General features: G+C 43.7%; 1 protein-coding gene across 4 annotated transcripts in view; it reads right to left on the bottom strand.

The window, feature by feature from the left end:
* The window catches only part of FRMPD4 (FERM and PDZ domain containing 4), a 542,080-nt gene extending 529,741 nt beyond the window's left edge, over positions 1-12,339 (bottom strand). For 2 of the 4 annotated variants that reach the window (XM_049704909.1, XM_049704910.1), the window contains exon 1: positions 10,817-11,125. In XM_049704909.1, coding sequence (XP_049560866.1) covers positions 10,817-10,857 — 41 coding nt within the window. In that variant the 5' untranslated portion in view covers positions 10,858-11,125. Of the gene's footprint in view, positions 1-10,816; positions 11,162-12,006 lie in introns of those variants that run through there. The other 2 variants (XM_033415080.2, XM_049704911.1) reach the window with 2 other exon arrangements.
* Between the last annotated feature and the right edge of the window lie 1,031 nt (positions 12,340-13,370).

The following is a 13,370-nucleotide window of genomic DNA, read 5'->3' as shown; positions in this document are numbered from 1 at the left end:
TAGTTTCAGGTGTAAAGCACAGTGATTCAGTTATATATATATACATATATATATATATATATACACATATATATATATATGTATATATATATTCTTTTTCAGGTTCTTTTCCCTTATAGCTTATTACAAAACACTGACTATAGTTCCCTGTGCCATACGGTAGGTACAGTAGGTCTTTGTCATGGATTCTTTACTATCACATTTAAGTACCTAAAACTCTCATTATCAAATCTTTAAGTATGTTACAAATATTGTGTACAATTCTTCCCTAGCAGTAGAGAAACAATGTGTATAACTGGACAAGACTAGGATATTCAGGACTAGAAGAAAGGGAAAGAAAACAAATGTGAGACTGTTGAGGATCCAGGCTCAGATGGAGGGCTGGGTCCCAACCTGCAGGGTTAGGCAGTGGTTCACTGCCAAGTGTCCAACAGGCACAATGAATGAGCATTGACATCAGATCCTAAAAATCAGGAGCAGTCCGATCTGCTGAATGAAGTACAGAAGCAGGCATATCTGTGATAATCAATACTTGACTTCATGAGGAATACAGCATGCTTTCACTCTGATTCATTCATAATTCACCAAATACTTTCTCAATATGTACTCTGAACCAAGAAGTTTAGTAAAAGCCCCCTTTGGGGCTTCCCTGGTGGCGCAGTGCTTGAGAGTCCACCTGCCGATGCAGGGGACGCGGGTTCGTGCCCCGGTCCGGGAAGATCCCACATGCCGCAGAGCGCTTGGGCCCGTGAGCCATGGCCGCTGAGCCTGCGCGTCCGGAGCCTGTGCTCCGCAATGGGAGAGGCCACAACAGTGAGAGGCCCGTGTACCGCAAAAAATAAATAAATAAAAGCCCCCTTTAGGGGGCTTGCCCTCAAAGAGCTCATAAAAGAGATACAGTGGCAAACTGGACTCAATTGTAATATCATATGTACCAGTCAACTACTGCCATGATAATGCTGCATAACAAACCTCCCCAAAACTCAGTGTCATCCAATAATACGTACCTGTTTTCATGATCACAGGTTTTCAGGATGATGCTGTGCCATGAATCTAGCTTCTGGAACCAGCAGGCCAACCCAGGCAGTTCTTCATACAGTAATGTTATAAGCAGAAAAGAAATGCACACTGCCTCTTAAGGCCTTCTACCCAAGCTGATGCTCTGACTCCTGCCTGTGTTCTATTGGCCAAAGTAAGTCACAAGCCCAACAGCAATAGGTCAGGGAAGGACACTCCACCTCTAACAGGAGGAACTGTAATGTCACATAGAAAAGGCTTGGATTCAGGGAAGGTTTAAGAATTGGGAACAAAAGTGCAATCTACCACAGTGAATAAATGCTATGATAAAGTTAGGGCACATGATGCCTAGCAGAGACTCGGTACACAGCTAGACTAAATTTCCTAGACACTCTCACTTTTAGATATGCCCAGGGTTCCAGTTAATGAAGTGTGGGTAGAAAGATGTACTTCAATTCCAGGCATGGTCCTTCAAAACCTCCCATCCAGTCTTCTCCCATTTCTCTCCCCTCATCTGTCAGCTGAACCTTGGTGGGCAGGGCACCCTTGAATCGCATACTGAAGAGGAGAGAGCCTCCATCTTCTGGGAGCTCTGAGTGTGTGCAGCAGAGCTCCCTCAATCCATCAGGAAGCCCTATTAGGGGCTCCAAGTGATCAAGAAATAAACCACTTATTCTCAAATTGAGGGGTTAATCTGCTAAAGCAGTTAGATTATTTTAACTAACAAAAGATGCTAATCAAGCCATTTAACCCAGGATTGGGGAGTTGGAAAGGCTACATGGAACAAGCATAGATTACAAACTTAAAGAGAAAAGACAAATGGTCGTTTTCTAGGTAAAAAGGGGGCAAGGTAAAGATTGTTCCAGACAAAATGACGAGTATATTTAAAGGCTCAGAGGTGTGACACCATTTAGGACTCCTAAAAAAGTTCAATATAGTTAGAGGTAGGGGGTGTATGTGTGTGTGCACCTGTGTGTTTGGGGGTTGAAAAGGAAGTTAATTAAGGCTAGGGCAAAATGACAACTTTCCAAAAATAAGACACCCAAAGGAAACGGGGGGCCAACCCCAAAAGGGCGGAGATAAAGACTGTGGATTTTCCCCTAGGGGCATTAAGGAGCAAAGAGATAGAGAGGATCAGATCTGCACTTTAGAAAGCTTCTAAATTCACCTCCAAGTCGTATAGTAAGTGCTAACAACAGGTAAAGACCCCAGAGTGGGCGGGCAGGGCTGGCTGGGTGCGGGGTGTCTCCCCAGGCACAACTCCCTTTCCACCTCCTAGCAAAGCAGGCAGACACCCAGGGTACGGCTCTAGCCACAAAGGGGAACTTGAGTCCTGGGCAGAGAGCTCAAGGAAGAAGAGTAAAATGCTCCTGTCAAAGGCCGAGAGCAAATATTGTAGGTCTTGTAAGCCGCGTGGTCTCTGTCATTACCATTCAACTCTGCCAAAAGCAGCCACAGACAACACGGAAGCAAATGAGCATGGCTGTGTTCCAATAAAACCTTATTTACAAAAACTGGCAGGAAATGAGTAAATGAAAATAGAAGTAAACATATCAGGTGGACTAGAGCGTGCCAACCTGTGCCCTAGGCCACAGAGGGAGGCCACAGAGGGAGGCAATGCCCTGAGCCCTGAGCCATAATGCAGGTGGACAAAACTAATCCCAGACTTCACCCTCTGTGTCCCTGAGACTGCCCCTGCCCCTGCCTTGACCCTAAGACTGGTGATGGGACTGTGATTTTCCTAAGAGACGAGCACTCTGCACTCCAGTTAGAGGGCCGTTGTAAACTCACCATGGTTAGATGTATGAGCCAATGTAAAACAGTCTAGAGTTGGCCAGATGGCTTCATGCTCTCCACTACAGCAATCTTCCACCAGTTAAATAATCGTGCCAGTTAAATATATAAATATGCTCCTTCCTACATTCGGTGGGTGAATTTTAAGATTAATTTGAAAAACTCTGGACTATTGTGTTCTTTAAGGCTCATCTTTGTGAGATAATTATCATGTCCTTATCTTCAGTTAAGCAAATCTCACACAATCTTTGAAACATGTGAAAACAACCAAAATAAACATTAAAACCCTATAGCAATTTGGAATTGTAGGGAAATTGCTTTTCCTTTGCTTTTCGTTTTCAAACTTGAGATACATTTCTTTCATAAAAATAACAGTATTTTCCTATCATTCAAAAAGGACTTCGTAAAATAAAAACTTACTGACACCTATAAAAACTCATTGTAGCATCATACTAATTTTGCTTGTTGAGCTTATAGCAGTAAAACACAGAGTTCTTAGAAGTCCAAGTTGATGACTTTTAAACCATTAATCATAGAAAACAAAAAAACTGCTTCAAATGTCAAAACAAAAATAGTTGATTCTCTGAGAGCTAGTCTAAGAGAAGGCCATTTATTTTTAACTTGTACACTCCTTTCCACTCCTGAGTTACTGACCCTGATCACTGTTCGGCTCAACAAGTTACGATAATTCATTTGTAATAAGTATTAGAATGGGTTGCACATGACTTTACTTACTTATTACTTAGTATAGAGTATTCATTGTATGCCAAATTCTGTAACCATACTTGAAAATGCATTTCTAAAACAAAAGTGCAGGAGGAAACCCTCTCATCTCTTTGCCAGGAAAAAATGGCAATGTTAACTTTGTTATCTAAAACTAAGGCTTAGGTTTCTTCAAGATACTTTTCACAGCTTAAGTACATAATGACCTAAATTGTTCAGAAGCAAGGTTGCATACTTTGGGTATGCCTTTGCTATAAAGAACTAAAGGCATATAAGTGATCTCATACGATATTTGTCTTTCTCTTTCTGACTGACTTATTAGCTCAGTATGATAATCTCTAGGTCCATCCATGTAGGTGCAAATGGCATTATTTCAGGAGTGGGGGCCGGGGAGGGATGGATTGGGAGTTTGGGACTGGCCAATGCAAAGTATTATATATACAATGGATAAACAACCAAGTCCTACTGTAGAGCACAGGGAACTATATTCAATATCCTGTAATAAACCATAATGGAATAGAAAAAAATTTGAAAATTACAAAAAAAGAACTAAAGGCAGCCTAGCTTTTCATTACAATGCTCTCAATCAAATCATAAGAAAGTCGGGTTAAACTCAACTGCAAATTAATACAGCCTACCTCAAGTCCTCTGTCTACAAGTAAATCCACTTATCTAGTTTTCTTTCCATGTGGAAAAAGATTAATGAAAGTCATGAACAATTAGGAGCGGGTGGCTCAAGTGTACGGTAAGGAAATACCAGGCCTTCTCCTGTGGACTTATCAGCTCTCCGCGCACGTCGGTTGAGGCCATACAAGTACCGTTGCCCATTCTTTTTCCATCCATGTCAAACTAGAAGGTGAAAGGCTTATGGAAGGCAAGTATCACTCTAACAAGTATCTCTCCAGCCCAAAGACAGTGGGTCAACTTAGTGACCAAAGAATAAGCATACAAAGTTGTCCCCAGTGCAACGAATACCACTAGGGCAATTATGTGCACTTCTGACGGTCAGTGTCCCTACAGTTAAGTAAGTAATTTGAGATCAGAAGTTTAATAAAGATAAGGGCTACATTAACGGTGAATGTACACTGGTGAATGCACGTATTTAATATGCTAAATTTAATAAGTGTTGACAAAGTTTCTCTCCTTAAAACAAACTCTAGCCAGGCTCCTCTGAGCTCTCCCTCAACTATGCCTCAACCTTGGCCTTTAAAGACCGGGACAAACAGTAACTTAGTTTCTTACAGCGCAAGGCTACATCCCTACAATGACTCCAACTCCCCTGAAAGTGCCTGTTGGAGAAAATTCAAGGCTACCAAAGAAGTGACTATTCCAGTCCACACCTGAAGATGGGGCCCCTGTCTCCCAGTCTCTGTGGGACGGCAGGAGTCTAACTTCGGTAACAGCCAGTTAACAAAGCTAGATGGGTTTCACATGGACCAGCCCCCTTCTTGCTTTTTGTAATTTTTCAGTTCCTTGCCTGTACTGAGCCCCAGCGCTCTCCCTCCCTATTCCCTCATTCTTCCTTTAAAATGCCCAGTCGCCTGTGTACAATTGGAAGTCATGTTCACACCAGCCTCTTTTCCCTATTGTAATAGTATATTACAATAGTATATTAGTATATTACTTAGTATATTACTAAGGTAATAATACTCACCACTTTAGTATCTGGCTTTGCTGATCTTTGACACTGTGTATTTGCTTATGCTTCTGCCCACACACACGTGCTGATAATATAAAGAAGAGAAAATAGGCAAAGGCACTGTTTCACCCAGGAGTCAGCAAACTGTTTCTGTAAAGGGCCAGATAGTAAATATTTCAGGCTTTGCCGGCCATAAGGTCTCTGGAGCACCTATTCAACTTCGCCGTTGTAGGGAATTCCCTGGCGGTCCAGTGTTTAGGACTCAGCGCTTTCACTGCCGTGACCCGGGTTCAATCGCTGGGGGAGCTAAGATCCTGCAGACTGAGCAGCGTGGCCAAAACAAACAAACAAAAAACTGTTGTAGAGCAAATGCAGCCGTAGACAACCAGCAAATTCATGAACACAGATAGTTGTGTTCCAATAAAACTTTATTTATGGACACTGACATTTTAATTCCATATTATTCTTATTTTGGTTTTTTTAAACCATTTAAAAATTTAAAAGAAAATTTAAAACCATTCCTAGTTCACAGGCTATATGAAAACACTCAGCAAGCCAGATCTGGCCCACAGGCCATAGTTTGCCAATCCATGGTTTAAGGTATTAATAATTTTCTTTCCTTGCTATGACTAGCTTTCAAAGTTCAAGATTATTTGATGGTAAGAGTGGGAGATTTAAGGACTGTATTTCTCAACAAACTAAAAAATGCTCCTTATTTTTCTCATTGAGCAAAATATGAAATTAGTGGGTTTAAGTCCATTCCTTAAAGATAAATTTCTAGTTCACCAATAATGGATATTCTCTCATAGTTAAACATCCATGCAAACTCCAAATGGAATAATAAAGTTGAAGTCTGTGTGTGTATGTAATTATTAGAGAAATGCAAATCAAAACAACAATGAGATATCACCTCACACCCATCAGAATGGCTGTCATCAAAAAGTCTACAAATAACAAATGTTGGCAACGACGTGGAGAAAAGGGAACCCTCCTACACTGTTGGTGGGAATGTAAATTGGTGCAGCCACTATGGAAAACACTATGGAGGTTCCGTCAAAAATTAAAAATAGAACTACCACATGATCCAGCAATTCCATTGCTGGATATATATCTGCAAAAAAAACTGATAACACTAACTCAAAAAGATACATGCTCCCCAATGTTCATAGCAGCACTATTTACAATAGCCAAGATATGGAAGCGACCCAAGTGTCTATCAACAGATGAATGGATAGAGAAAGAAGATGTGGTATACATATACGATGGAATATTACTCAGCCATAAAAAAGAATGAAATTCTGCCATTTGCAGCAAAGTTCATGGACCTAGAGAATATTATGCTAAGTCAGACATAGAAAGACAAACACTGTATGATATCATTTATATGTGGAATCTAAAAAATTAAAACAAATGAATGTATAAAGCAAAACAGAAAAAGACCCACAGATATAGAAAACAAACTAGTGGTTACCAGTGGAGAGAGGGAAGGGGCAGCAGGATAGGTATAGGGGATTAAGAGATACAAACTACTATGTATAAAATAGGCAACAAAGATATATTGTATAGCACAGGGAGTTATAGCCATCATCTTGTAATAACTTTTAATGGAGTATAATCTGTAAAAATACTGAAACACGATGCTGTACACCTGAAACTAATATAACATTGTAAATCAACTATACTTCAGTAATAGAGGGAGAAAGTCAGAGAGAGAGAACGAACAGGTGGCAAGTTCATAAGCAGAAAGTGAGAATTTCCAGGTCATGCTTTTAAATTACAAGTAAGTTTCACTTCATCTGACAATCTATATCAAATTCTGATAGCAAGAAGGTAAATTCACTTGTCCCAAAGAGAAAGAGAGTGATGCTTGAAATGGTACATAGCCTGAACTAGACATCTTCCCCAGTACAGCTAACGACTAGACTTTCACAGCTGCAAACTAGCAACCCCCGGGAAAGTAGAGTTAAATATTCCTAAAACAGGAATCTAGTTCTGTTATGAAACTGTTCATCATTTCACCTCATGACAGCCACGAAAATCAGGAGAACTCAGAAAGGACTCAGACGATGAGCAAGTAGCATTTTTAATAAAATTCAAATCCAGAGTCTTTGGGAGTTTTTCGTTGCTAGCCTCCAGTCACTATTATCAGCAACATTAATGCAATTACTTGGGTAAAAAGGGAGATGGGAAAAATCTGATCTTTGCATTGCTTCTTTAACTTCCTTTTTTCCCTAGGAAATATTTAATTCTGAATGAGGTAAAGGTAAAAAAAAGTTTAGTAGTCTCTAAAAAGGTTTTACATAAAATCTGAGGAAACTATATATATATATATGTATATATATTTTTTTCTTCCTCAAATGTATACTTGGAACAAAATTAGCACACTGTATTATTTGTCACTGCTATATACCACAAAACCCATACAACTGTTAAGACAATGTAAAATAAAGCAGCCCCCAAATTTACCTAATACTATGAGAAATAATCTTCACATTAATAATTCGGACCAAATCATTATCTCAAAGTGTGGCATTTTGCTTAAAGAAATCTTCATTTTTTCAATCCATGAACGCACTGCTCAGTTTAATAGCACCCCTATGAGTTTGGGGTCTCAAATTTCTTCCCTCAGGCAAAGGGGGCATAATCATATGTTTTTCTACTGAACTGCATTCTTCTATAAACATTTCAAAGAGTGCATCTGCTTTACAGATGAAACAGTCGATACAAAGAACAGTAACAATAAAAATATATGCCTATTTTGTAATGCTCTCATCTACAAGGATGGAAAATCATATATAACTGTTACCAAGGAAACAGTGAAGTAAAATTGCATGTATCAAGCAGTTTAATAACCAGAAAATTAAAAGAACAAGGAAAAAATCATCTCCAGATAGAACCATGACACATTGTGCCACCCACAATGGATGCGATCAAGGGTCACAACTCAAAAAGATGATGTAAAGGGTCCCAACCTGCCAGCTATTCCAATGCTTGGCAGGCTTTTTTTTTTTTCTTTTCTTTTTTTAAATGATGGTTATAAGATGTAACTGGATTCTTGAGGGGCAATTTGAATTCCGACTTTTCACATAATTAAAAGAGCATAGATTCTGGTAACAAGTGGTTAAATGTAGGTCCTTTGAAAGTCAAAACATGCTGTTTATTTATTCCAGTGTGGATTAATTTTCTCTTGGAATTCTCTGTAATTACCACTTTCTTTACTCACCGGTGGGACAGTTAGCAAATATCAGACAGCAAATGCTTTCTGAATTAACATTTAGAAACTCGAGTTCAACTCGCTTAGGAGCCAAAGGCAAGGCTAAGGCCTGGGATAACGTGTGCGTTCACCTCTAAACCAGGAGAATTTTAAGCACTCAAGTAACCACGCTGATCAAAGCTAAATCCTTTAGGAAGATTATCCATTCTGAAATCAGGAAAATCCTGCAGTGTTAGCACTTTTATACTTCACCTTTGAGAAAAGAACTTGATTTCTGTAACGGTGTTTAAAACACACACACAAGACTTTATTCCTTCAAGAGCAGAAACAAGCAGCTGCAAACATGTGTTTCTGCATGCTGATGACCCTCCAAAGGTGTTTCTATCTCAGCTTGGGGACAATCGTTGAGCTCACACTGAGAAACAAGAAGAATTCTTAAGGAAGGGAGATTTCTTAATCGGCACATAAGCTCAGAACATGTGCAGCTTCTCTCTTTAGAATAAACACTCTATTTGGATCACATTAAGGATAGAAAGTGAAATTCACACTCATTTACTAAATTTTAACCTCTCTTTAAAATAAGATACTAATCCCTCACAGCCTGGCTTGGGTTTGCAACAACTCAGATTTGTGAATATCACGAGGGCATCCTAGAATTGTAAAAGAGCATAAAACATCTTTTCACTGATACACAGCACTGTCTTCTCCCAAGCTCCAAAGTTTAAGGACGAAATCTAGGCTCTAGATGTTTTGTTAATCTTAACGTTTTTAGCATTTGAGGCAACCGACATCTATCTTGGTTACTTTGAACTATACTATATTGGTTGAACCTCTCTTTCCCTTGGGCAAGCTCTCTGTCCATCCGCAACTGCTAAACTATTGCTCACAGCCGTTTCCCATCCATGGTTCATGATTTGACAGCTGTTTATAATCCAGCCATAGGCAGCAGTGTGCAGGAAGTTAATAGAAAAGAGGTGTGAAGCCACAGCCCTCAATGATATAGATGTGAAATCAAACAATTTGCCACACTACAGTCATCCACCGCCCAACTTACTAGTCTTCTGATGCAGGGCAATACCTCTTGGTGGGTGGACATACTTACCCATCAACTGTATACCTCACGTCTTCCAAGACTAAGTTACGCTGGGGCCCTCTCCCTGGGAAATCTGCTTGTAACGTTAAGACACACCCGTGTGAGTAGAGAAGAAAGGTGGAGATGGGCAAGAAGAACAAATAAAGACCTGTGGATGTTGGAGACAGGCCCATCTGAATGGCAACATCCAAAATCAATGTTTCTGAAATGGCCCAAACGTAATTTAGCAAAGTCAACATACATTTCTGACTTGGGCTATCTGACACTACTCACTCTTGCCTCATGCAATCAACACGTCCCACCCTAACACTAATTATTCTCTCACGACTGCAAGCAAGTCTAAAGTGTGCCCTGAAGACCTCTGCGGTCTCCCTCCTAAGGTCGGTCTCCCTCCTAAGGTCGGTCTCCCTCCTAAGGTCGAGGTAGTAGCTGCTGTCAAGAGCTCAGGGGGAAGAAAGCCAGTGCTTCCAGGGACTTGGGCAGAGAAGATGGGGCATGTCTTCTAAGACTTCTCACACCTGGCTCTTGCCACTGAATGCCACGCTGCAAGAAGCATGGACCTACTTCCTGGGGCTGCTTAAGTCTTTGGAAGCTAAGCAGGGCAGGAGACCTAGGAGGAATGCTCTGACCAGGTAAAACCTAGGCACCCAAAGAGTGGAAATGTTCCTCCTTTATCAGCACTGCCCGACAAATCTGCCTGAATTGATGATTTTTCTTCCGTTTCAACAACATGGCCACTTGGAAGCAAATGTCGAAATCTCTCCAGGCTTAGAACTACATAGTCACCCAAAGAAAGGCTAAAGGTCTTTCTCTTCTGTCTCCATGACTTCAGCATCTAGGTCACTGCTGGGAACACCTGACAGGTTACCTGGGTCAACCTCCAAGCTGACTTTTTGGGGGTGTGGAGGCCCAATTTAGGGGTGGGGGCAGGGGGTCGCTTTTGGTCACTGCCGCTTGGAAAGCAGGAACCCAAGCTCTAAGCACTTCGGGCTTTTCCTAGCAGGAGCGATTACAACCATCTTCTTAGCCCTGAATTATACATGTGACCCCAAGCGCCACTGGGGCTTTTCCTAAGGGAAAACAAACTCGTGAATACTGCTCTGTGCGTGAGGGCGTGTGTATCTGTGTGTGTGGTCTACAGCCGTGGCTACACAAGCCCCACCAGCCAGTGAGAGAGAAGTTGAACGCGGCAGCCCCTGGCCACCTCGCTTCAGTCCTAGCTTAAGCCCAGCTGCTCTCTCCGTCTTTGGCGTCTCCCCGAGGCTCCCGAAAAATAAAGCACCAAGTTGCCCGCGGCGGGGGCCCCTGGGTGCACGTGAACCGGCGCGGCCCCTACCTCGAGAGCTTTGCAATCTTCACAAAGCTGAAGACATCCATGCAGGCAGCCGGGGACCCCGAGCGCGGCGGCTCCGTCGCCCCTTGTCACGCCAGCAGCAGCGGCAGCCTCGGCAACCGCATGGCCGGCCGGGACCTCAGCGCGCCCCGGGGCTCGAGTGGCGGCGACAGCGGGTGGCGGCGGCGGCCCCGGAGAGCCCGCACCTGGAGGCGGCGGCTGCTACCCCCCTCCGGCCGCGGGCTGCGTGTGCATCCCCGGACAGGACCATTGATGGGCGCCGGTGTCGGGAAAACTCAATGGAGAGGGGGCCGGGCCGGGGGCGAGGGGCGGGGGCGGGGAGCGCGGCCCGGGGACGGCCGGGCGCCCGGGGCAGGCGAGGCCCGGACGCTGGGCGCTGCTTCTGCTCCCCGCGTGCCGAAGAGCGCAGACTGAGCCGAGAGGCGGCGGGCGAGCCCGGCACACGCGCGCGCACCCCTCCCGGCACTGCAGCTGCCTCCCTGCCTCCTTCCCCGAGCCGAGTCCCTTCTCCTCTCCCCACCCCCAACCCGCGGGGGCGGGGGGGGGCTCTCCTGTCACCCGCTGCGTGTGCCTCCGGATCCGAAAGATCTGATCTAACCGTCTCGGACACACCGGGGCCGTGAACGCTGCCCCCTCCCTCCCCAAACCTAGCGAGAGCCGGGCCACCGCAGATTGCCCAATGCCTCGGCGTGTTCCATAAACAAAACTAGCGATCGGGAAGGAGCGGGGATGGTCGAGGCTGGATCTTTATTGAAGGGGAAGGGGAGGAGGACGCCCAGCGCGGCGGGCTGGATTTGGAGAGCGCACAGTTCCCACTGCTTCCCCCGAACCTCTGGAGCGAGACGTGACAGCTGGGCTGGCTGGGAAGGTGTGTCTTTGGACAGCAGCACCAGGAGGGAGTCGGAGAAATAAGAAAATAAGAACCGGAGGCATTGGGGGTGGGGGGGGAGGGCATAACACACAGCTGCTTCTCACTAGACGGGCATGAGGGTCCCAGGAGCCAGCAGCGTGGAGACTAATAGGAATGGGTTCCGAATCTAAAGGAAGAGGAAGAGACGAGAACGGGGGTCTGGCAGGCAGAGCAGCCGCTTTCTCAAATTCAGCGGTGGGTGAAGATGGAAAAAACCTTACTCAAAAGACAAAAACCAAAACACAAAAATATAAACACATACCTTAGGCAGAGTAAACTCCAAGTTGCAGCCATTTAGAACTCCTAGCCTTCTCTTTTACGTAATTATCTGGGATAATCGCCCCTCTTCATTAACTCAGTTTTATCTCCCGGGAGGTTCTGGCTTCCTCGGGCCCCTTTTTCTTGTCTTTCTCTTGGAGACTCAAGGCCTCTTCTCCAAAATCCTTTAAAATTTCTTCCCAGACTATATGAAGGTCAGATGTCTGCACAAAGTGTGTTCTCCCACCCAGAGGCGTTCACCTGATGGGAGGGCCACCGCAAAGAAAAGATGCCACCCCCGAAATGTTGGAGGATCTGGCCAGCCCGCTTCTAGCTCTCCAAGGGGATTAGAGAAAACAAAATAGGTTTAAAGTTCCCAGACTTCTGCTCCTATCCTGGTCTGTCGCTGTATTTAAAGTCTTCAGTATTCAAGCCTAGTACTTCCAGTTTTTTTTTTAAAGGCATGTCTTTCAAAAATTAAACATAAAATCAGTAGCAATCTGAAAAATCTAAATGACTTGAAACTCAGGCACAAAATTCCATTATTTTAAAAATAAATAGAATCAATTTTCCTTTAGCTTCTTATAGATAGACTGGTTTAATTTCATGAACGGGGTACTACTCATGATCAGAGGAGGCAAGAAGGGCCTTGGCTTTTGAACCCCCTATTGTTTGTGTAAAATAATTATACTTTGGGTCTGCACTGTGCTTGGGAATTTTGAAAGCGCTTTTGCATCTGAGTCTCATAGCAACCTCGTCATATAAGTAAGGCAGCATATTTAAAAAAGAGAAATCTTTTATTTTTACGCCACAATCTATTCTCAATGTACTACCGATGAGTTTTAAACGTGGGTCAGATAAGGTTAGTTGTCTGATCCGAACTCTGCAACAGCTCTCCATTGTCCTTGGAGCTAAAGCTGCACTCCTCCAATGCCCAGTGAGGCCCTAGATGCCTGGCCCTTGATCTCTCTGACCCCATCTATTACTCCCCACTTCCGCCAGCCCCACTGCCCTTACTAAGCTCCAGCAACACTGGCCTCATTGCGTTCTTCAAACTCTGCAGGTACCCTCCCACCTCCCACCTTTGGCTCTTCACAGTGGTTGTCCCCTTGGCCTGGAATGCTCTTCTGTCAGATATCTGCATGGCCAGCTCCTCCACCCTGTCAAGTCTTTGTACAAACATCACTTCCGAAAAGCCACCTCTGAAAAGCCTCTTCAGAACTGCAAGACCCACCACACCCTGAGATTCTGAGGCTTCATTAACTGTTTTTTTCCCTTGTTTCCATAGCACTTATCACCCACTAGTATATTATATAATTTATTTTTAGGTCTGTTGCTTCTTGTCTGATTCTTTTGCTGGAATAAAAG

Source organism: Orcinus orca, chromosome X (genome assembly GCF_937001465.1).
Source record: "Orcinus orca chromosome X, mOrcOrc1.1, whole genome shotgun sequence".
Lineage (NCBI taxonomy): Eukaryota > Metazoa > Chordata > Mammalia > Artiodactyla > Delphinidae > Orcinus > Orcinus orca.
Note: the sequence above shows the minus strand (reverse complement) of the source record. Positions and strands in the feature narration are given on the sequence as shown.